Source organism: Gambusia affinis, linkage group LG18, assembly GCF_019740435.1.
Source record: "Gambusia affinis linkage group LG18, SWU_Gaff_1.0, whole genome shotgun sequence".
In the NCBI taxonomy this organism is placed as follows: domain Eukaryota; kingdom Metazoa; phylum Chordata; class Actinopteri; order Cyprinodontiformes; family Poeciliidae; genus Gambusia; species Gambusia affinis.
In genome coordinates, this window is record NC_057885.1 from 22,316,867 (window position 1) to 22,341,312 (window position 24,446).

Consider the following 24,446-nt stretch of genomic DNA (forward strand, 5'->3'; position numbering starts at 1 on the left):
ACTCGGATGAACTGAGGAACTGAAATAAATGAATAATAATGGAAAAAATGAAATGAATAAGAAAGAGTTTACTCTAATGAGCTGTCACTCTTATTTACCAAGTAGACATAAGTGATTTTCACTCAGGCACCACTTTATTAATTATTGCAAGAACATCATCAGTGTTTTTCCAAACTGATCTATTCTAACTAAACAATCCCTCCCTACATATACTTGGTCCTCAGTTTTTAAGCAAACAGTATGCAAGAGTTATGTTTTACCACCATACAATAAGAGTCACAACCCAAGATTACACATATAACTAAAAAAAAAAAAAAACAATTTTCAAAATTTCCACCAACAATAAACATCAATAAAATTTGTTATTTCTTTTTAACAAAATAGCATATTAAAAGAGGAGAAGCACAGCATAAAATTCAAAGCGGAACTAAAAATCATTTCCGGTTTCTTCAATGAAACACACAAAAGAGCACAGGCGATAGATAGCCTTAGCTTTTCTTTTGTTAGACGGTTGTCTGATGACGGGTTTTAAATAAAAATGTCTTCATTTTAGCCTCGGAGAGAGTTTATGAAAGAGCTGGTAACTGAAGAAACATTCACAGAGTTGAAAGAAATCAATGTCAAGATGGAGGAAGAGATGGAGGATCAGCGCGGACTGATGGACTTCAGCCGGATACCGAAGATCAACTTACACCGAATAGGTACGAAACACCTTCACGTTTTACCGATACAGATGAGACCATAGACATGAATAGTAGACGCCTTGTTGAGCGTCTACGTTGCTTTGATACGCCAAACTGAATGCGCCACGATGCTAATATAATTAAATGGAGCGAACTTTTTAAAGCGTCGTTGGACAAGGCATTTTAAGTTAATGCCAGTCATTGACATATTCTGTCACACTCTCCAATTAGATTTGGGAATTAAAGAAAGGTCGAGTTAAATTAAAGAAAGCACTAAGGACAACATGTCCAACTTTTTGATGTGATTGTTAAATTGTTTAAAGAGCACAATGTTTTTATGTGATACAGCTGATTCTGATCAATATTTTTATATTGACATTGATGAAGACACACACAGGAGTGTATTCATCAACATAAAAATGCATAAAAAGTTAATGGAAACAAAAGTTTACATTAAAATACAGATTTAATTATACTGCTAACACGTGACACAGACAGGGTTCAGTCTGCTGGTCAAACTGGGAGCAGTCCAGTGACTCCTGAGACCTACTGGTTGACACAGGCTAAAGCCAAAGATAAAAGACAAATTATCCAACAGTGTTTTTTGGTTGTTTGGAAGCTAAATTCTCAACGCAAAGTCAAGAAATATAGAGCCAACAAAACCTTTAAAAAAAAACAATAAAAATCAAAGTTTAAGATCCATGACAGCATAATCTCTAATCTACCAGTTCAAGAAACTACTGGTACGAGTTTAATGAGTAAATGTTTAAAATATTCATCTGATTATGTTTTTATTAGACTGTGTTCTTGTATGTATTATTAAGTTCTGTAATTTTTTTCCCTCAAAAAATCTTTGTATCATTGAATAACAGCACATTTTAATGAACGCGCACATGTTCACTGAAGAATATTTTTATTTTAGTTTTTGTTAATCAGAGTGTAGAGCTCATTGTTTGACTCACATTTTCAAAATTTTGTTTTGTCTTTTAGTTCAGATCTCCCACAATGCTGTGAAGAGGAGGAGGTTCTGAATGAGCTCAGCAACCCGCAGGAAGAATCCACTTTGGATCAAGAGGAACCGGAACCTCTGCAGATAAAACAGGAACAAGAGGAACCAGAACCTCTGCAGATAAAACAGGAAGAACAGGAACCAGAACCTCTGCAGATAAAACAGGAACAACAGGAACCAGAACCTCTGAAAATGAAACAGGGACAAGAGGAACCAGAACCTCTGCAGATAAAACGGGATCAAGAGGAACCAGAACCTCTGCAGATAAAACAGGATCAACAGGAACCAGAATCTCTGCAGATAAAACAGGGACAAGAGGAACCAGAACCTCTGCAGATAAAACAGGGACAAGAGGAACCAAAACCTCTGCAGATAAAACAGGAACAAGAGGAACCAGAACCTCTGCAGATAGAACGGGAACAAGAGGAACCAGAACCTCTGCAGATACAACAGGAACAACAGGTACCAGAACCTCTGCAGATAAAACAGGAACAACAGGAACCAGAACCTCTGCAGATAAAACGGGAACAAGAGGAACCAGAACCTCTGCAGATACAACAGGAACCAGAACCTCTGCAGATAGAACGGGAACAAGAGGAACCAGAACCTCTGCAGATACAACAGGAACAACAGGAACCAGAACCTCTGCAGATAAAACAGGAACAACAGGAACCAGAACCTCTGCAGATAAAACGGGAACAAGAGGAACCAGAACCTCTGCAGATACAACAGGAACCAGAACCTCTGCAGATAAAACAGGAACAAGAGGAACAGGAACATCAAGAGTTCAAAGAGGAAGAGAAGCAACTCTGCATCAGTCAGGATGAAGAGCATGTTGTGCTGAAACAGGAGACTGATGACATTTTGGTGAACAAACAGCAGAAAGGCACAACTGAGACTTCAGAACAAGAAACACAAAAGAAAGCTCAACCGAACCAAAATCTATATTCTTGTAAAATTTGTGATAAAGCCTTTTCCCGAAAAAATTCTTTCATGATACACGTGAGAGCTCACACGGCCAAGAAACCTTTCACATGTTCAACCTGTGGAAAAGATTACCCTCACAAGAGTCGTTTAATTGATCATATGAGAACTCATACAGGTGAAAAACCTTTCACATGTACAACTTGTGGAAAACGTTTCCGGAGGAAACCTGACTTGGTTAGTCACATCAGAGTTCACACAGGTGAGAAGCCATTCTCATGTGGAAACTGTGGAAAAAGTTTCCGGAGGAAATCTGACTTGGTTAGTCACATCAGAGTTCACACAGGTGAGAAGCCATTCTCATGTGGAAACTGTGGAAAAAGTTTCCGGAGGAAACCTGACTTGGTTCGTCACATCAGAATTCACACAGGTGAGAAGCCATTCTCATGTGGGACCTGTGGAAAACGTTGTGCTCACAAGAGTCGTTTAATTGAACACATGAGAATTCATACAAGTGAAAAAGCTTTCGCATGTGCAGCTTGTGGAAAAAGTTTCCATCACAGTGGCAATTTGAACAGACACATGAGAACTCACTCAGGTGAGAAGCCTTACAAGTGCACAACCTGTGGAAAAAGTTTTGTGTCTAAATCTGAGTTAGTTGATCACATGACGATTCATACAGGTGAGAAGCCTTTCTCATGTGGAAACTGTGGAAAAAGTTTCCGGAGGAAACCTGACTTGGTTCGTCACATCAGAATTCACACAGGTGAGAAGCCATTCTCATGTGGGACCTGTGGAAAAAGTTTCACTCTTAAAAAAAGTTTACCTGCTCACATGAGAACTCACACAGGTGAAAAACCTTTCTCATGTGGAACCTGTGGAAAAAATTTCACTTATAAAAAAAATGTAAATATTCACATGAGAACTCACACTGCTGAGAAGCCTTTCTCATGCAAGATCTGTGGAAAAAGGTTCCGGTGGAAACCTGACTTGGTTCGTCACATCAGAATTCACACAGGTGAGAAGCCATTCTCATGTGGGACCTGTGGAAAAAGTTTCACTCTTAAAAAAAGTTTAACTGCTCACATGAGAACTCACACAGGTGAAAAACCTTTCTCATGTGGAACCTGTGGAAAAAATTTCACTTATAAAAAAATGTAAATATTCACATGAGAACTCACACTGCTGAGAAGCCTTTCTCATGCAAGATCTGTGGAAAAAGGTTCGGTGGAAACCTGACTTGGTTAAATCACATCAGAATTCACACAGGTGAGAAGCCATTCTCATGTGGGACCTGTGGAAAAAGTTTCACTCTTAAAAAAAGTTTAACTGCTCACATGAGAACTCACACAGGTGAAAAACCTTTCTCATGTGGAACCTGTGGAAAAAATTTCACTTATAAAAAAAATGTAAATATTCACATGAGAACTCACACTGCTGAGAAGCCTTTCTCATGCAAGATCTGTGGAAAAAGGTTCCGGTGGAAACCTGACTTGGTTCGTCACATCAGAATTCACACAGGTGAGAAGCCATTCTCATGTGGGACCTGTGGAAAAAGTTTCACTCTTAAAAAAAGTTTAACTGCTCACATGAGAACTCACACAGGTGAGAAGCCATTCTCATGTGGAACCTGTGGGAAAAGTTTCACACATAAAAAAAGTTTAAATGCTCACATGAGATTTCACACAAGAGAGAAGTCTTTCTCATGTGGGACCTGTGGGAAATGTTTCACTCAAAAATACCTTTTAACTTTTCATCACAATTCACACATGTGAGAAGTAGCTGGGCATTGATTTATCAGCCAGCCAATTAATTTGTGTTGATATCCTTAATTTTGGGACGTTGGTGATCAGCAGATACAAGCATGTGAAGCCGATCTGATCCTCCAATTTTATTGACCTGAGCTTTTTTCCTGTTCTCCTCCGTTGAGAGGTTTGACTATTAGACCGGCCCACCACGTCATGTCTGCACATTTGCAATCGGTGCACCCTTAGTGAAAAGCGAGGAAATTGTTTTGTGTGTAGATCCAGTTTTAGTCATCACATGAAGATTCACATGGGTTAGAAGCCTTTCTTTTATAGGTGCTGTAAAAAAAGTTTCACTCATTGGAAATGTTCACATGAGAACTGACACGGGTTTGGTGGCACAATGTAACTTAATGTTTGGAAGTGGTGTAATTGGAACCGACACATTTTATTCTGGCACTTTTTTATTTCCATTTTATTTAATGAGACTAAGGGAGTTTTTTCTCTTAGAGAAACAATGACTTTGAATGTTTTAAGATTTAGGCTTCTAAAGTTTTAAACCTTTATAATGTATTTATCCTTTGTACTTTTGTTTTAATGATTTGGAGAAGTGGAGGAATTTCTTTGACATGGTTTTAATGATTTTTCTGCTTAAAAAATGTATTGATTATATGAATTGAATTTCAGATAAAAAAATGATTGAATCTTTTTAGATAATAAAGTATCATAAAGATGGTCTTTTTCTCTTTTTTCTGTTTAATAGAAAACTGGAATAAAACCAAATGAAAACTATTTGTTTGAAACAAATAGTAAATCAGAAAACCTTCATATATATAAACAGCCTTAGTCCACAGAGGCCGTCGCTTCCTCCTTAACATTGCATGAATTTTAATAAAGTCAATATTCATTTTTCAATCAACATTTAACAGACTGAGTTCTATATTTATACAAATAAGAGAAAACACAATATGAGCCATAATTTAACAAAGAACAAACATAATCATAAATTTAAGACTCAAAACATAAGTAGGCCTACAACTAATCATTTCAAACAACCTCCTGTACTTTGATGTGTAAAAATACAATTTGCAATGTGTACGTAAGAAATTTAATTGAGCAAAAGTCAATAACAAACAAATTAATTGAGTTCACAGCAGAATAACAACCCAGGTTGTTACAACCAGAGTTGATTTTTGTTGTCGGTTTGAATTTTTCAGATCGGGCTTGAAGGAATCCTCAGCAGAACCTCACGATCCAACACTGTGCTGGCGCACACCAAGATGGCCACCAGCCACCACCTGTAAGACTGCAGTCTGCAGCATGAGGTGGACGAGAGCCACGTGAAAAACTGTTGGGCTTTTGCAGAGCTGCTACTGAAGGCTTTTGTCTGAACTTAGGCGAGACACGAGCCAGATGTTTTTGTCTCTGTAAAAGTTAAACATGTTGGGTTCAGATGTTCCGGAAAAGAGTTTTATTTTTCTTCACCAAAGTCTTTTTAAAGTATTATTTTCAAACTTGCTTTAGTGTTGCCAAACAAGTCGTCCAGCAGCTTTGCAGAAGAATCCTCGGCTATTTTGAGAGGAAAGAAGAACCCAGAAAAAAAGACAGAAGTTCAACAAGAATCAATCATTGTTCACACCGTGTGCAGGTGAAAGGATCGAACATGATCCGTTGTTCTGACCACCTGTGCTGCCGCGTCATTTCCTACTGTACAACGGATAAATAGTTAAGTCGGTAGCTGTCGGCGCTACGTGTCTAAAACTTCTACAGTGATGTTTACAAACCGAGAACTAGAGCAGGCTGTGTTAATGTGAAATATTATCATTTCTTATCACTCATTTCTTTATGTGATGAGACTGAAGTGGAAGTTGAGAAGTTGTGCTCAGCATAGCATTGGAACAATTTACACGACAAAAACACAAAAATATCACTTCATCAGAATATCAAACCCGTTTAAAATGAAAAGCTATCGCAGATGTTTGCACTAATCTTTTAATGAGAACTCCACATTCAAGAAAGAATTTGATGTAAATTGTACGTTTTGTGATTCATATCCTCAAACTGTTGTCCACTTGTTTTGGCGCTGTCCCTTTATTGATGCTTTTTGGTAGAATCGGTGTGACTTTATCCACAACAACAAAGAACCTCAATAGATGTTGTTATGGGAAGATGTCTCACTAAAGTCTTGCTTAACAATTCAAAGTTTCTCATAAATCCCTTATTGTCACTAGCTAAATATCATATTCATTGTTCCAGGTAGGGGAAGTCATGCCTTGCTGCATTTTACAGAAGTAGACTAGATCAAGAAATAACAATTAATGACATTACAGAAGCCTTGATAAGCTATGAAAAATAATAAAACCCCAGGACTAGATGGGCTACCAAAAGAATTTTAATCAACATTGTTGAAATCCTTAAAAGCCCCCTTACTACAAGTCTACAAAGAAGCACTAAGTGAAGAAAAATGGCCAAACTCAATGACTCAAGGTATGATCTCATTGTTATATAAAAATGGGGAAAAAACGGATCTGAAAAATTGGAGGCCGTTGACATTACTAGGTGTAGATGTAAAAATAATAGCTAAAGTTTTATTTTTTCAACTACAGACGGTGATTAATACTATAATAGGGAAGGAATAAACTTGCAGAGTGAAAGGATGGAGAATAACAGACAGTCTGGCCTTGGTTAGAGACAGTTACCTATATAGTCAGGAAAGGCAACTTTTGATGGCTATTTTAGGAATTGACTTAGAAAAAGCACTTTTGCTAACAGATAAAGCTTCTATATATGAGAGTTTAAAGATAAGCGAGAAATTTACAATGGCTTCAGGAATTAAAGTTAATAAGCAAAAGAGTGAGATATTATATATCAATTGGAGGGAAATAAGAGAAAATTGGGGCTTGATAGAAAAAGATACAATAAAGGTGTTAGGAATACTAATAGGGAAAGACATGGCAATGGAGAATTGGAAAGTTAAATTACCAAAAATCCAGTTATTGCAAGAACATCATCAGTGTTTTCCCAAACTGATCTATTCCAACTAAACACTCCCTCCCTTCATATACTTGGTCCTGAGTTTTCAAGCAAGCAGTATGCAAGAGTTATGTTTTACCACCATACAATAAAGTCACAACCCAAGATTACACATATAATAAAAAAAAAAGAATTTTTCTAAATTTCCACCAACAATAAACATCAATAAAATTTGTCATTTCTTTTTAACAAAACAGCATATTAAAAGAGGAGAAGCACAGCATAAAATTCAAAGCGGAACTAAAAATTATTTCCGGTTTCTTCAATGAAACACACAAAAGAGCACAGGCGATAGATAGCCTTAGCTTTTCTTTTGTTAGACGGTTGTCTGATGACGGGTTTGAGTTTTAGCTAAAGGTTTGACTGTTTTTAAATAAAAATGTCTTAATTTCAGCCTCGGAGAGAGTTTATGAAAGAGCTGGTAACTGAAGAAACATTCACAGAGTTGAAAGAAATCAATGTCAAGATGGAGGAAGAGATGGAGGATCAGCGCGGACTGATGGACTTCAGCAGGATACCGAAGACCAACTTACACCGAATAGGTACGAAACACCTTCACGTTTTACCGATACAGATGAGACCATAGACATGAATAGTAGACGCCTTGTTGAGCGTCTACGTTGCTTTGATACGCCAAACTGAATGCGCCAGGATGCTAATATAATTAAATGGACCGAACTTTTTAAAGTGTCGTTGGACAAGGTATTTTAAGTTAATGCCAGTCATTGACATATTCTGTCACACTCTCCAATTAGATTTGGGAATTAAAGAAAGGTCGAGTTAAATTAAAGAAAGCACTAAGAACAACATGTCCAACTTTTTGATGTGATTATTAAATTGTTTAAAGAGCACAATGTTTTTATGTGATACAGCTGATTCTGATCAATATTTTTATATTGACATTGATGAAGACACACACAGGAGTGTATTCATCAACATAAAAATGCATAAAAAAATACATGTTTATTACATTAAAATATATTAAAATACAGATTTATTTATACTGCTAACACGTGACACAGACAGGGTTCAGTCTGCTGGTCAAACTGGGAGCAGTCCAGTGACTCCTGAGACCTACTGGTTGACACAGGCTAAAGCCAAAGAAAAAGACAAATTATCCAACAATGTAATAGAAAACCAAATCCTGATTCCTCAATAATTCTGAAATAAACACATTTTGAACATATTGGGTCGTTAACTTGTAGCATCTGTACAATACAGCTAAACACAGACATTTTGAAGCTGAGCTGTGAAGCAGAAGACTGGAGAAAAACAGATCCAGCTCTGATCCTGACTGACCTGCTAAAATCCTCTGGTCTGAAATGCATTTTCTTTCTAACAGCAGCTTCTCATCAGCTCTCTCTCATTAGAAAAACAACACAGTATGGAAGTTAGCTAGGCTAAGAAATGTAGAACCAGAGTAGTTACTCTGGGCCAATTTAGTTACAAGGGAAATATTTTTTGGTTGTTTAGAATCTAAATTCTCAACGCAAAGTCAAGAAATATAGAGCCAACAAAACCTTTAAAAAAACCCCAATAAAAATCAAAGTTTAAGATCCATGACACCCTAATCTCTAATCTACCACTTCAAGAAACTACTGGTAAGAGTTTAATGAGTAAATGTTTAAAATATTCATCTGATTATGTTTTTCTTAGACTGTGTTCTTGTATGTATTATTAAGTTCTGATATTTTTTTCCCTCAAAAAATCTTTGTATCATTGAATAACAGCACATATAAGTGTACACAAAAGTCCAGAAATGGAGGAATTTGTTACCAAAAAAATGATCGCCTATTAGGAAAGAAGTCAAACCATCCGGTGGATTACGCTACACGGTTACCAGGTGCTCAAGCTGTGAAAAAGCTTTTCACTGTCAGAATGTGAAAAGGACAGCCCCAGATGTTCACAGCGCATCTTTTTACTAAATATCTCTAAGGAGAATCCATAAAACACGTTTTCAATTGATATCACAAATGGAAAGAAAATATTGCTTCAAAAGATGAACTGCGGCAGAGGTTTTATTTTTTTAATGAACGAGCACATGTTCACTGAAGAATATTTTTATTTTAGTTTTTGTTAATGAGAGTGTAGAGCTCATTGTTTGACTCACATTTTCAAAATTTTGTTTTATCTTTTTTTTCATATCTCCCACAATGCTGTGAAGAGGAGGAGGTTCTGAATGAGCTCAGCAACCCGGAGGAAAAATCCACTTTGGATCAAGAGGAACCAGAACCTCTGCAGAAAAAACAGGAACAAGAGGAACCAGAACATCAAGAGTTCAAAGAGGGAGAGAAGCAACTCTGCATCAGTCAGGATGAAGAGCATGTTGTGCTGACACAAGAGACTGATGACATGTTGGTGAACAAACAGCAGAAAGGCACAACTGAGACTTCAGAACAAGAAACACAAAAGAAAGCTCAACCAAACCAAAATCGATATTGTTGTAAAATTTGTGCTAAAACCTTTTCTCGAAATAGTTCTGTCATGATACACATGAGAACTCACACGGCCAAGAAACCTTTCACATGTTCAACCTGTGGAAAAGATTACCCTCACAAGAGTCGTTTAATTGATCATATGAGAACTCATACAGGTGAAAAACCTTTCACATGTGCAGGTTGTGGAAAAAGTTTCCATCACAGTGGCATTTTAAAAAGACACATAAGAACTCACTCAGGTGAGAAGCCTTACAAGTGCACAACCTGCGAAAAAAGTTTTGTGTCTAATTCTCAGTTAGTTGATCACATGTCGATTCATACAGGTGAGAAGCCTTTCTCATGTGGAAACTGTGGAAAAAGTTTCCGGAGGAAAGGTAACTTGAATAGTCATATCAGAATTCACACAGGTGAGAAGCCATTCTCATGTGGGACCTGTGGAAAACGTTGTGCTCATAAGAGTCGCTTAATTGAACACATGAGAATTCATACAGGTGAAAAACCTTTCATTTGTGAAGCTTGTGGAAAAGGTTTCCATCACATTGGCACTTTAAACAGACACATAAGAACTCACTCAGGTGAGAAGCCTCACAGGTGCACAACCTGTGGAAAAGGTTTTGCGTCTAAATCTCACTTAGTTGATCACATCATGATTCATACAGGTGAGAAGCCTTTCTCATGTGGACACTGTGGAAGAAGTTTCCGGAAGAAACCTAACTTGGTTCGTCACATCAGACTTCACACAGGTGAGAAGCCATTCTCATGTGGGACCTGTGGGAAAAGTTTCACTCATAAAAAAAGTTTAACTCGTCACATGAGAATTCACACAGGTGAGAAGACTTTCTCTTGAGGCATCTGTGGAAGAAATTGCTTGTATGAATCCCAGTTAGTTTATAACATGAGAACTCACACAGGTTAAAAATCTTTCTCATGTGGAACCTGTGGAAAAAATTTCACTTATGAAAAAAGTTTAAATGCTCTCATGAGATTTCACACAGGTGAGAAGCCTTTCTCATGTGCGACTTGTGGAAAATTTTTTGCTGTAAAACACCTTTTACATTTTCACATGAAGACTCATGCAAGAGAGAAGTCTTTCTCATGTGCGGCCTGTGGGAAAGGTTTCACTCAAAAATACCTTTTAACTTTTCAACAGAATTCACACATGTGAGAAGTAGCTGGGCATTGATTTATCAGCCAGCTGATTAATTTGTGTTGATATCCTTAATTTTGGGACGTTGGTGATCAGCAGATACAAGCATGTGAAGCCGATCTGATCCTCCAATTTTATTGACCTGAACTTTTGTCCTGTTCTCCTCCGTTGAGAGGTTTGACTATTAGACCTGCCCACCTCGTCATGTCTGCACATTTGCAATCGATGCACCCTTGGTGAAAAGCAAGGAAATTGTTTTGTGTGTAGATCCAGTTTTAGTCATCACATGAAGATTCACACGGGTTAGAAGCCTTTCTTTTATAGGTGCTGTAAAAAAAGTTTCACTCATTGGAAATGTTCACCGTTCACATGAGAACTGACACGGGTTTGGTGGCACAATGTAACTTTCTGTTTGGAAGTGGTGTAATTGGAACCGACACATTTTATTCTGGCACTATTTTTTTTCCATTTTATTTAATGAGACTAAGGGAGTTGTTTCTCTTAGAGAAACAATGACTTTGAATGTTTTAAGATTTAGGCTTCTAAAGTTTTTAAACCTTTATAGTGTATTTATCCTTTGTACTTTTGTTTTAATGATTTGGAGAAGTGGATGCATTTCTTTGACATGGTTTTAATGATTTTTCTGCTTAGAAAATGTATTGATGATATGGATTGAATTTCAGATAGAAAAATGATTGAAACTTTTTAGATAATAAAGTATCATAAAGATGGTCTTTTTCTCTTTTTTCTGTTTAGTAGAAAACTGGAATAAACCAAATGAAAACTATTTGTTTGAAACAAATGGTAAATCAGAAAACCTTCATGTATATAAACAGCCTTAGTCCACAGAGGCCGTCGCTTCCTCCTTAACATTGCATGAATTTTAATAAAGTCAATATTCATTTTTCAATCAACATTTAACAGACTGAGTTCTATATTTATACAAATAAGAGAAAACACAATATGAGCCATAATTTAACAAAGAACAAGCATAATCATAAATTTAAGACTCAAAACATAAGTAGGCCTACAACTAATCATTTCAAACAACCTTCTGTACTTTGATATGTAAAAATACAATTTGCAATGTGTACGTAAGAAATTTAATTGAGCAAAAGTCAATAACAAACAAATTAATTGAGTTCACAGCAGAATAACAACCCAGGTTGTTACAACCAGGGTTGATTTTTGTTTTCGGTTTGAATTTTTCAGATCGGCTTGAAGGAATCCTCAGCAGAACCTCACGATCCAACACTGTGCTGGCGCACGACAAGATGGCCACCAGCCACCACCTGTAAGACTGCAGTCTGCAGCATGAGGTGGACGAGAGCCACGTGAAAAACTGTTGGGCTTTTGCAGAGCTGCTACTGAAGGCTTTTGTCTGAACTTAGGCGAGACACGAGCCAGATGTTTTTGTGTCTGTAAAAGTTAAACATGTTGGGTTCAGATGTTCCGGAAAAGAGTTTTACTTTTCTTCACCAAAGTCTTTTTAAAGTATTATTTTCAAACTTGCTTTAGTGTTGCCAAACAAGTCATCCAGCAGCTTTGCAGAAGAATCCTCGGCTATTTTGAGAGGAAAGAAGAAACCAGAAAAAAAGACAGAAGTTCAACAAGAATTTTTAATCAACATTTTGGAAATCCTTAAAAGCCCCCTTACTACAAGTCTACAAAGAAGCACTAAGTGAAGAAAAATGGCCAAACTCAATGACTCAAGGTATGATCTCATTGTTATATAAAAATGGGGAAAAAATGGATATGAAAAATTGGAGGCCGTTGACATTACTAGGTGTAGATGTAAAAATAATAGCTAAAGTTTTATTTTTTCAGTTACAGACGGTGATTAATACTATAATAGGGAAGGAATAAACTTGCAGAGTGAAAGGATGGAGAATAACAGACAGTCTGGCCTTGGTTAGAGACAGTTACCTATATAGTCAGGAAAGGCAACTTCCATCCATCCATCCATTATCTGAACACCCTTCTTCCCTAATGGGGTCAGGAGGGTTGCTGGTTCCTCTCCAGCTGCATCCCGGGCGAGAGGCTGGGTTCACCCTGGACAGGTCGCCAGTCTGTCGCAGGGCAACACAAAGACATACAAGACAAACAACCATTCACACACACTCACACCTAGGGAGAATTTAGAGAAACCAATTAACAGTCATGTTTTTGGACTGTGGGAGGAAGCCAGAGAACCCACCATGCACAGGGAGAACATACAAACTCCATGCAGAAAGATCCCCGGCCGGGAATCGAACCCAGGACCTTCTTGTTGCAAGGCAACAGCTCTACCAACTGCACCACTGGGCAGTCCGAAAGGCAACTTTTGATGGCTATTTTAGGGATTGACTTAGAAAAAGCGTTTGACAGTGTAAACCATACATTTTTAGAAATAATTTTAGATCATTTTAATTTTGGAGAAACATTTAAAAGATGGATAAAAACTTTATACAGTGAGTGTAGTAGCGTAGTGGTAGTGAATGGAACCTTAACTTCCCCTTTCGCTGTTAAAGCAGGAGTGAGACGTGGCGCCCACTGTCTCTGTTGTTATTTATAATAGCAATAGAACCATTAGCATGTGCTATTAGGGAAAACAAAATAATTAAGGGAATAATACCACTGGGTAATGAAGCTAAAGACGTAAAATTAACAATGTACCTGGACGACCTGACACTTTTGTTAACAGATAAAGCTTCTATATACAAGAGTTTAAAGATAAGTGAGAAATTTACAAGGGCTTCAGGAATGAAAGTTAATAAGCAAAAGAGTGAGATATTATATATCAATTGGAGGGAAATAAGAGAAAATTGGGGCTTGATAGAAAACGATACAATAAAGGTGTTAGGAATACTAATAGGGAAAGACATGGCCATGGAGAATTGGAAAGTTAAATTACCAAAAATCCAGTTATTGCAAGAACATCATCAGTGTTTTCCCAAACTGATCTATTATAACTAAACACTCCCTCCCTTCATATACTTGGTCCTGAGTTTTCAAGCAAGCAGTATTCAAGAGTTATGTTTTACCACCATACAATAAGAGTCACAACCCAAGATTACACACATAATAAAAAATAATAAATAATTTTCTAAATTTCCACCAACAATAAACATCAATAAAATTTATTTCTTTGAACAAAACAGCATATTAAAAGAGGAGAAGCACAGCATAAAATTCAAAGCGGAACTAAAAATCATTTCCGGTTTCTTCAATGAAACACACAAAAGAGCACAGGCGATAGATAGCCTTAGCTTTTCTTTTGTCAGACGGTTGTCTGATGACGGGTTTGAGGTTTAGCTAAAGGTTTGACTGTTTTTAAATAAAAATGTCTTCATTTTAGCCTCGGAGAGAGTTTATGAAAGAGCTGGTAACTGAAGAAACATTCACAGAGTTGAAAGAAATCAATGTCAAGATGGAGGAAGAGATGGAGGATCAGCGCGGACTGATGGACTTCAGCCGGATACCGAAGATCATCTTACACCGAATAGGTACGAAACACCTTCACGTTTTACCGATACAGATGAGACCATAGACATGAATAGTAGACGCCTTGTTGAGCGTCTACGTTGCTTTGATACGCCAAACTGAATGCGCCACGATGCTAATATAATTAAATGGACCGAACTTTTTAAAGCGTCGTTGGACAAGGCATTTTAAGTTAATGCCAGTCATTGACATATTCTGTCACACTCTCCAAATAGATTTGGGAATTAAAGAAAGGTCGAGTTAAATTAAAGAAAGCACTAAGGACAACATGTCCAACTTTTTGATGTGATTGTTAAATTGTTTAAAGAGCACAACGTTTCTATGTGATACAGCTGATTCTGATCAATATTTTTATATTGACATTGATGAAGACACACACAGGAGTGTATTCATCAACATAAAAATGCATAAAAAGTTTATGGGAAAAATAGTTTACATTAAAATACAGATTTATTTATACTGCTAACACGTGACACAGACAGGGTTCAGTCTGCTGGTCAAACTGGGAGCAGTCCAGTGACTCCTGAGACCTACTGGTTGACACAGGCTAAAGCCAAAGATAAAAGACAAATTATCCAACAATGTAATAGAAAATCAAATCCTGATTCCTCCACATTCTGAAAAAAATAATAATAATTTTTAACATATTGGGTCGTTAACTTGTAGCATCTTTACAATACAGCTAAACACAGACATTTTGAAGCTGAGCTGTGAAGCAGAAGACTGGAGAAAAACAGATCCAGCTCTGATCCTGACTGACCTGCTAAAATCCTCTGGTCTGAAATGCATTTCCTTTCTAACAGCAGCTTCTCATCAGCTCTCTCTCATTAGAAAAACAACACAGTATGGAAGTTAGCTAGGCTAAGAAATGTAGAACCAGAGTAGTTACTCTGGGCCAATTTAGTTACAAGGGAAATATTTTTTGGTTGTTTAGAATCTAAATTCTCACCGCAAAGTCAAGAAATATAGAGCCAACAAAACCTTTAAAAAAAACAATAAAAATCAAAGTTTAAAATCTATGACACCCTAATCTCTAATCTGCCAGTTCAAGAAACTACTGGTAAGAGAGGAATTTGTTACCAAAAAAATGATCGCCTATTAGGAAAGAAGTCAAACCATCCGGTGGATTACGCTACGCGGTTACCAGGTGCTCAAGCTGTGAAAAAGCTTTTCACTGTCAGAATGTGAAAAGGACAGCCCCAGATGTTCACAGCGCATCTTTCTACTAAATATCTCTAAGGAGAATCCATAAAACACGTTTCCAATTGATATCACAAATGGAAAGAAAATATTGCTCCAAAAGATGAACTGCGGCAGAGATTTTATTGTTTAATGAACGCGCACATGTTCACTGAAGAATATTTTTATTTTAGTTTTTGTTCATGAGAGTGTAGAGCTCATTGTTTGACTCATATTTTCAAAATTTTGTTTTGTCTTTTTGTTCAGATCTCCCACAATGCTGTGAAGAGGAGGAGGTTCTGAATGAGCTCAGCAACCCGGAGGAAAAATCCACTTTGGATCAAGAGGAACCAGAACCTCTGCAGATAAAACAGGAACAAGAGGAACCAGAACCTCTACAGATAAAACAGGAACAAGAGGAACCAGAACCTCTGCAGATAAAACAGGGACAAGAGGAACCAGAACCTCTGCAGATAAAACAGAAACAAGAGGAACCAGAACCTCTGCAGATAAAACGGGGACAAGAGGAACCAGAACCTCTACAGATAAAACAGGAACAAAAGGAACCAGAACCTCTACAGATAAAACGGGGACAAGAGGAACCAGAACCTCTGCAGATAAAACAAGAGCAACAGGAACCGAAACATCAAGAGTTCAAAGAGGAAGAGAAGCAACTCTGCATCAGTCAGGATGAAGAGCATGTTGTGCTGAAACAGGAGACTGATGACATGTTGGTGAACAAACAGCAGAAAGGCACAACTGAGACTTCAGAACAAGAAACACAAAAAAAAGCTCAACCAAACCAAAATCTATATTCTTGTAAAATTTGTGATAAAACCTTTTCTCGAAAAAATTCTTTAAAGATACACGTGAGAACTCACACGGTCAAGAAATCTTTCACGTGTTCAACCTGTGGAAAAGATTACCATCGCAAGAGTCGTTTAATTGATCACATGAGAATTCATACAGGTGAAAAACCTTTCACATGTACGGCTTGTGGAAAAAGTTTCCGGAGGAAACCTGACTTGGTTAGTCACATCAGAAATCACACAGGTGAGAAGCCATTCTCATGTGAAAACTGTGGAAAAAGTTTCCGGAGGAAAACGGACTTGGTTAGTCACATCAGAGTTCACACAGGTGAGAAGCCATTCTCATGTGGAAACTGTGGAAAAAGTTTCCGGAGAAAATCTACCTTGGTTCATCACATCAGAGTTCACACAGGTGAGAAGCCATTCTCATGTGGGACCTGTGGCAGGAGTTTAATTGAACACATGAGAATTCATACAAGTGAAAAACCTTTCACATGTGCAGCTTGTGGAAAAAGTTTCCATCACAGTGGCTCTTTAAACAGACACATGAGAACTCACTCAGGTGAGAAGCCTTACAAGTGCACAACCTGTGGAAAAAGTTTTGTGTCTAAATCTCACTTAGTTGATCACATGAAGATTCATACAGGCGAGAAGCCTTTCTCATGTGGAAACTGTGGAAAAAGTTTCCGGAGGAAACCTGACGTGGTTCGTCACATCAGAATTCACACAGGTGAGAAGCCATTCTCATGTGGGACCTGTGGAAAACGTTTTGCTCACAAGAGTTGTTTAATTGAACACATGAGAATTCACACAGGTGAGAAGCCATTCTCATGTGGTACCTGTGGAAAAAATTTCACTCTTAAAAAAAGTTTAACTGTTCACATGAGAACTCACACAGGTGAAAAACCTTTCTCATGTGGAACCTGTGGAAAAAATTTCACTTATAAAAAAAATTTAAATATTCACATGAGAATTCACACTGCTGAGAAGCCTTTCTCATGCAAGATCTGTGGAAAAGGTTTTCGCAGGAATCCTGACTTGGTTTGTCACATGAGAACTCACACAGGTGAAAAACCTTTCTCATGTGGAACCTGTGGAAAAGATTTCGCTCATAAAAAAAGTTTAAATATTCACATGAAAATTCACACTGCTTAGAAGCCTTTCTCATGTGCGACCTGTGGAAAATGTTTTGCTGTAAACCACCTTTTACAATTTCACATGAAGACTCACACAAGAGAGAAGTCTTTGTCATGTGGGACCTGTGGGAAAGGTTTCTCTCAAAAATACCTTTTAACTTTTCATCAGAATTCACACATGTGAGAAGTAGCTGTGCAATGATTTATCAGCCAGCCGATTAATTTGTGTTGATATCCTTAATTTTGGTACGTTGGTGATCAGCAGATACAAGCATGTGAAGCCGATCTGATCCTCCAATTTTATTGACCTGAGCTTTTGTCCTGTTCTCCTCCGTTGAGAGGTTTTACTATTAGACCGGCCCACCAGGTCATGTCTGCACATTTGCAATCGGTGCACCCTTGGTGAAAAGCGAGGAAATTGTTTTGTGTGTAGATCCAGTTTTAGTCATCACATGAAGATTCACACGGGTTAGAAGCCTTTCTTTTATAGGTGCTGTAAAAAAAGTTTCACTCATTGGAAATGTTCACCGTTCACATGAGAACTGACACGGGTTTGGTGGCACAATGTAACTTTCTGTTTGGAAGTGGTGTAATTGGAACCGACACATTTTATTCTGGCACTTTTTTATTTCCATTTTTTTTATTGAGACTAAGGGAGTTTTTTCTCTTAGAGAAACAAAGACTTTGAATGTTTTAAGATTTAGACTTCTAAAGTTTTTAAACCTTTATTGTGTATTTATCTTTTGAACTTTTTGTTTCAATGATTTGAAGAAGTGGATGCATTTATTTGACATGGTTTTAATGATTTTTCTGCTTAAAAAATTTATTGATGATATGTGGATTAAATTTCAGATATAAAAATGATTGAAGCTTTTTATATAATAAAGTATCATAAAGATGGTCTTTTTCTCTTTTTTCTGTTTAGTAGAAAACTGGAATAAAACATATGAAAACTATTTGTTTGAAACAAATGGTAAATCAGAAAACCTTCATATATATAAACAGCCTTAGTCCACAGAGGCCGTCGCTTCCTCCTTAACATTGCATGAATTTTAATAGTCAATATTCATTTTTCAATCAACATTTAACAGACTGAGTTCTATATTTATACAAATAAGAGAAAACACAATATGAGTCATAATTTAACAAAGAACAAACATAATCATAAATAAATTTAAGACTCAAAACATAAGTAGGCCTACAACTAATCATTTTAAACAACCTTCTGTACTTTGATGTGTAAAAATACAATTTGCAATGTGTACGTAAGAAATTTAATTGAGCAAAAGTCAATAACAAACAAATTAATTGAATTCACAGCAGAATAACAACCCAGGTTGTTACAACCAGGGTTGATTTTTGCTATCGCAGATGTTTGCACTAATCTTTTTATGAGAACTCCACATTCAAGAAAGAATTTGATGTAAATTGTTCGTTTTGTGATTCATATCCTCAAACTGTTGTCCACTTGTTTTGGCGCTGTCCCTTTATTGATTCTTTTTGGTAGAATCAGTGTGACTTTATCCACAACAACATAGAAGCTCAATAGATGTTATTATGGGAAGACGTCTCACTAAAATCATGCTTAACAATTCAGAGTTTCTCATAAATCCCTTATTGTCACTAGCTAAATATCATATTCATTGTTTGCAGAGTGAAAGGATGGAGAATAACAGACAGTCTGGCCTTGGTTAAAGACAGTTACCTATATAGTCAGGAAAGGCAACTTTCAATGGCTAATTTAGGGATTGACTTAGAAAAAGCGTTTGACAGTGTAAACCATACATTTTTAGAAATAATTTTAGATCATTTTAATTTTGGAGAAACATTTAAAAGATGGATAAAAACTTTATACAGTGAGTGTAGTAGCGTAGTGGTAGTGAATGGAACCTTAACTTCCCCTTTCGCTGTTAAAGCAGGAGTGAGACGTGGCGCCCACTGTCTCTGTTGTTATTTATAATAGCAATAGAACCATTAGCATGTGCTATTAGTGAAAAGAAAATAATTAAGGGAATAATACCACTGGGTAACGAAGCTAAAGACGTAAAATTAACAATGTACCTGGACGACCTGACATTTTTGTTAACAGATAAAGCTTCTATATAAAAGAGTTTAAAGATAAGTGAGAAATTTACAAGGGCTTCAGGAATGAAAGTTAATAAGCAAAAGAGTGAGATATTATATATCAATTGGAGGGAAATAAGAGAAAATTGGGGCTTGATAGAAAAAGATACAATAAAGGTTTTAGGAATACTAATAGGGAAAGACATGGCAATGGAGAATTGGAAAGTTAAATTACCAAAAATCCAGTTATTGCAAGAACATCATCAGTGTTTTCCCAAACTGATCTATTCTAACTAAACACTCCCTCCCTACATATACTTGGTCCTGAGTTTTCAAGCAAGCAGTATTCAAGAGTTATGTTTTACCACCATACAATAAGAGTCACAACCCAAGATTACACATATAATAAAAAAATAATAAATAATTTTCTAAATTTCCACCAACAATAAACATCAATAAAATTTGTAATTTCTTTTTAACAAAACAGCATATTAAAAGAGGAGAAGCACAGCATAAAATTCAAAGCGGAACTAAAAATCATTTCCGGTTTCTTCAATGAAACACAAAAAAGAGCACAGGCGATAGATAGCCTTAGCTTTTCTTTTGTTAGACGGTTGTCTGATGACGGGTTTGAGTTTTAGCTAAAGGTTTGAGTGTTTTTAAATAAAAATGTCTTAATTTCAGCCTCGGAGAGAGTTTATGAAAGAGCTGGTAACTGAAGAAACATTCACAGAGTTGAAAGAAATCAATGTCAAGATGGAGGAAGAGATGGAGGATCAGCGCGGACTGATGGACTTCAGCCGGATACCGAAGATCATCTTACACCGAATAGGTACGAAACACCTTCACGTTTTACCGATACAGATGAGACCATAGACATGAATAGTAGACGCCTTGTTGAGCGTCTACGTTGCTTTGATACGCCAAACTGAATGCGCCAGGATGCTAATATAATTAAATGGACCGAACTTTTTAAAGCGTCGTTGGACAAGGCATTTTAAGTTAATGCCAGTCATTGACATATTCTGTCACACTCTCCAATTAGATTTGGGAATTAAAGAAAGGTCGAGTTAAATTAAAGAAAGCACTAAGGACAACATGTCCAACTTTTTGATGTGATTGTTAAATTGTTTAAAGAGCACAACGTTTCTATGTGATACAGCTGATTCTGATCAATATTTTTATATTGACATTGATGAAGACACACACAGGAGTGTATTCATCAACATAAAAATGCATAAAAAAATACATGTTTATTACATTAAAATATATTAAAATACAGATTTATTTATACTGCTAACACGTGACACAGACAGGGTTCAGTCTGCTGGTCAAACTGGGAGCAGTCCAGTGACTCCTGAGACCTACTGGTTGACACAGGCTAAAGCCAAAGAAAAAGACAAATTATCCAACAATGTAATAGAAAACCAAATCCTGATTCCTCAATAATTCTGAAATAAACACATTTTGAACATATTGGGTCGTTAACTTGTAGCATCTTTACAATACAGCTAAACACAGACATTTTGAAGCTGAGCTGTGAAGCAGAAGACTGGAGAAAAACAAATCCAGCTCTGATCCTGACTGACCTGCTAAAATCCTCTGGTCTGAAATGCATTTTCTTTCTAACAGCAGCTTCTCATCAGCTCTCTCTCATTAGAAAAACAACACAGTATGGAAGTTAGCTAGGCTAAGAAATGTAGAACCAGAGTAGTTACTCTGGGCCAATTTAGTTACAAGGGAAATATTTTTTGGTTGTTTAGAATCTAAATTCTCAACGCAAAGTCAAGAAATATAGAGCCAACAAAACCTATAAAAAAAACCCAATAAAAATCAAAGTTTAAGATCCATGACACCCTAATCTCTAATCTACCACTTCAAGAAACTACTGGTACGAGTTTAATGAGTAAATGTTTAAAATATTCATCTGATTATGTTTTTCTTAGACTGTGTTCTTGTATGTATTATTAAGTTCTGTTATTTTTTTCCCTCAAAAAATCTTTGTATCATTGAATAACAGCACATATAAGTGTACACAAAAGTCCAAAAATGGAGGAATTTGTTACCAAAAAAATGATCGCCTATTAGGAAAGAAGTCAAACCATCCGGTGGATTACGCTACGCGGTTACCAGGTCTCAAGCTGTGAAAAAGCTTTTCACTGTCAGAATGTGAAAAGGACAGCCCCAGATGTTCACAGCGCATCTTTCTACTAAATATCTCTAAGGAGAATCCATAAAACTCGTTTCCAATTGATATCACAAATGGAAAGAAAATATCGCTCCAAAAGATGAACTGCGGCGGAGATTTTATTGTTTAATGAACGAGCACATGTTCACTGAAGAATATTTTTATTTTAGTTTTTGTTAATCAGAGTGTAGAGCTCATTGTTTGACTCACATTTTCAAAATTTTGTTTTATCTTTTTTTTCATATCTCCCACAATGCTGTGAAGAGGAGGAGGTTCTGAATGAGCTCAGCAACCCGGAGGACAAATTCACTTTGGATCAAGAGGAACCAGAACCTCTGCAGAAAAAACAGGAACAAGAGGAACCGGAACATCAAGAGTTCAAAGAGGGAGAGAAGCAACTCTGCATCAGTCAGGATGAAGAGCATGTTGTGCTGAAACAGGAGACTGATGACATGTTGGTGAACAAACAGCAGAAAGGCACAACTGAGACTTCAGAACAAGAAACACAAAAGAAAGCTCAACCAAACCAAAATCGATATTGTTGTAAAATTTGTGCTAAAACCTTTTCTCGAAATAGTTCTATCATGATACACATGAGAACTCACACGGCCAAGAAACCTTTCACATGTTCAACCTGTGGAAAAGATTACCCTCACAAGAGTCGTTTAATTGATCACATGAGAATTCATACAGGTGAAAAACCTTTCACATGTGCAAGTTGTGGAAAAAGTTTCCATCACAGTGGCACTTTAAAAAGACACATAAGAACTCACTCAGGTGAGAAGCCTTACAAATGCACAACCTGCGAAAAAAGTTTTGTGTCTAATTCTCAGTTAGTTGATCACATGTCGATTCATACAGGTGAGAAGCCTTTCTCATGTGGAAACTGCGGAAAAAGTTTCCGGAGGAAAGGTAACTTGAATAGTCATATCAGAATTCACACAGGTGAGAAGCCATTCTCATGTGGAAACTGTGGAAAAAGTTTCCGGAGGAAACCTAACTTGGTTCGTCACATCAGAGTTCACACAGGTGAGAAGCCATTCTCCTGTGGGACCTGTGGAAAACGTTGTGCTCACAAGAGTCGTTTAATTGATCACATGAGAATTCATACAGGTGAAAAACCTTTCATTTGTGAAGCTTGTGGAAAAGGTTTCCATCACATTGGCACTTTAAACAGACACATAAGAACTCACTCAGGTGAGAAGCCTCACAGGTGCACAACCTGTGGAAAAGGTTTTGCGTCTAAATCTCACTTAGTTGATCACATCATGATTCATACAGGTGAGAAGCCTTTCTCATGTGGACACTGTGGAAGAAGTTTCCGGAGGAAACCTAACTTGGTTCGTCACATCAGACTTCACACAGGTGAGAAGCCATTCTCATGTGGGACCTGTGGAAAACGTTTCACTCATAAAAACAGTTTAACTCTTCACATGAGAATTCACACAGGTGAGAAGACTTTCTCTTGAGGCATCTGTGGAAGAAATTGCTTGTATGAATCCCAGTTAGTTTATCACATGAGAACTCACACAGGTTAAAAACCTTTCTCATGTGGAACCTGTGGAAAAAATTTCACTTATAAAAAAAGTTTAAATGCTCTCATGAGATTTCACACAGGTGAGAAGCCTTTCTCATGTGCGACTTGTGGAAAATTTTTTGCTGTAAAATACCTTTTACATTTTCACATGAAGACTCACACAAGAGAGAAGTCTTTCTCATGTGGGGCCTGTGGGAAAGGTTTCACTCAAAAATACCTTTTAACTTTTCAACAGAATTCACACATGTGAGAAGTAGCTGTGCAATGATTTATCAGCCAGCTGATTAATTTGTGTTGATAACCTTAATTTTGGTACGTTGGTGATCAGCAGATACAAGCATGTGAAGCTGATCTGATCCTCCAATTTTATTGACCTGAGCTTTTCTCCTGTTCTCCTTTGTTGAGAGGTTTGACTATTAGACCGGCCCACCACGTCATGTCTGCACATTTGCAATCGGTGCACCCTTAGTGAAAAGCGAGGAAATTGTTTTGTGTGTAGATCCAGTTTTAGTCATCACATGAAGATTCACACGGGTTAGAAGCCTTTCTTTTATAGGTGCTGTAAAAAAAGTTTCACTGATTGGAAATGTTCACCGTTCACATGAGAACTGACACAGGTTTGGTGGCACAATGTAACTTTCTGTTTGGAAGTGGTGTAATTGGAACCGACACATTTTATTCTGGATCTTTTTTATTTCCATTTTATTTATTGAGACTAAGGGAGTTGTTTCTCTTAGAGAAACAATGACTTTGAATGTTTTAAGATTTAGACTTCCAAAGTTTTTAAACCTTTATAGTGTATTTATCCTTTGTACTTTTTGTTTCAATGATTTGGAGAAGTGGATGCATTTCTTTGACATGGTTTTAATGATTTTTCTGCTTAAAAAATGTATTGATGATGTGGATTGAATTTCAAATAGAAAAATGATTGAAACTTTTTAGATAATAAAGTATCATAAAGATGGTCTTTTTCTCTTTTTTCTGTTTAGTAGAAGACTTGAATAAAACCAAATAAAAACTATTTGTTTGAAACAAATAGTAAATAAGAAAACCTTCATGTATATAAACAGC

The 24,446-nt window shown here is 36.9% G+C and overlaps 2 protein-coding genes across 2 annotated transcripts; both read left to right on the top strand.

Annotated features, from left to right (window-relative positions):
• The first annotated feature begins 431 nt into the window (after window positions 1-431).
• Window positions 432-11,124, top strand: LOC122820706 (zinc finger protein 850-like). The gene is given in 5 exon segments (XM_044098276.1): window positions 432-701; window positions 1,679-3,766; window positions 3,769-3,977; window positions 7,789-7,936; window positions 9,559-11,124. Coding segments are annotated over 5 exon segments (4,017 nt in total). The 5' UTR covers window positions 432-568; the 3' UTR covers window positions 10,998-11,124.
• A 3,048-nt stretch (window positions 11,125-14,172) lies between these two features.
• Window positions 14,173-24,340, top strand: LOC122820959 (gastrula zinc finger protein XlCGF57.1-like). Its single transcript, XM_044098713.1, has 3 exons — window positions 14,173-14,464; window positions 15,909-16,439; window positions 22,166-24,340. The coding sequence occupies exons 1-3, from the start codon at window positions 14,332-14,334 to the stop codon at window positions 23,305-23,307; spliced, it is 1,806 nt and encodes a 601-aa protein (XP_043954648.1). The 5' UTR covers window positions 14,173-14,331; the 3' UTR covers window positions 23,308-24,340.
• The last annotated feature ends 106 nt before the right edge of the window (window positions 24,341-24,446 follow it).

Bases quoted from the DNA above. Each gene is read 5' to 3' on its own strand.
- LOC122820959 (XM_044098713.1), top strand. From the start codon at position 14,332: ATGAAAGAGCTGGTAACTGAAGAAACATTCACAGAGTTGAAAGAAATC. The intron at 14,465-15,908 runs GTACGAAACACC...CTTTTTGTTCAG, and splicing joins GATCATCTTACACCGAATAG to ATCTCCCACAATGCTGTGAA. The intron at 16,440-22,165 runs CAAACCAAAATC...ATCAAGAGGAAC, and splicing joins AACACAAAAAAAAGCTCAAC to CAGAACCTCTGCAGAAAAAA.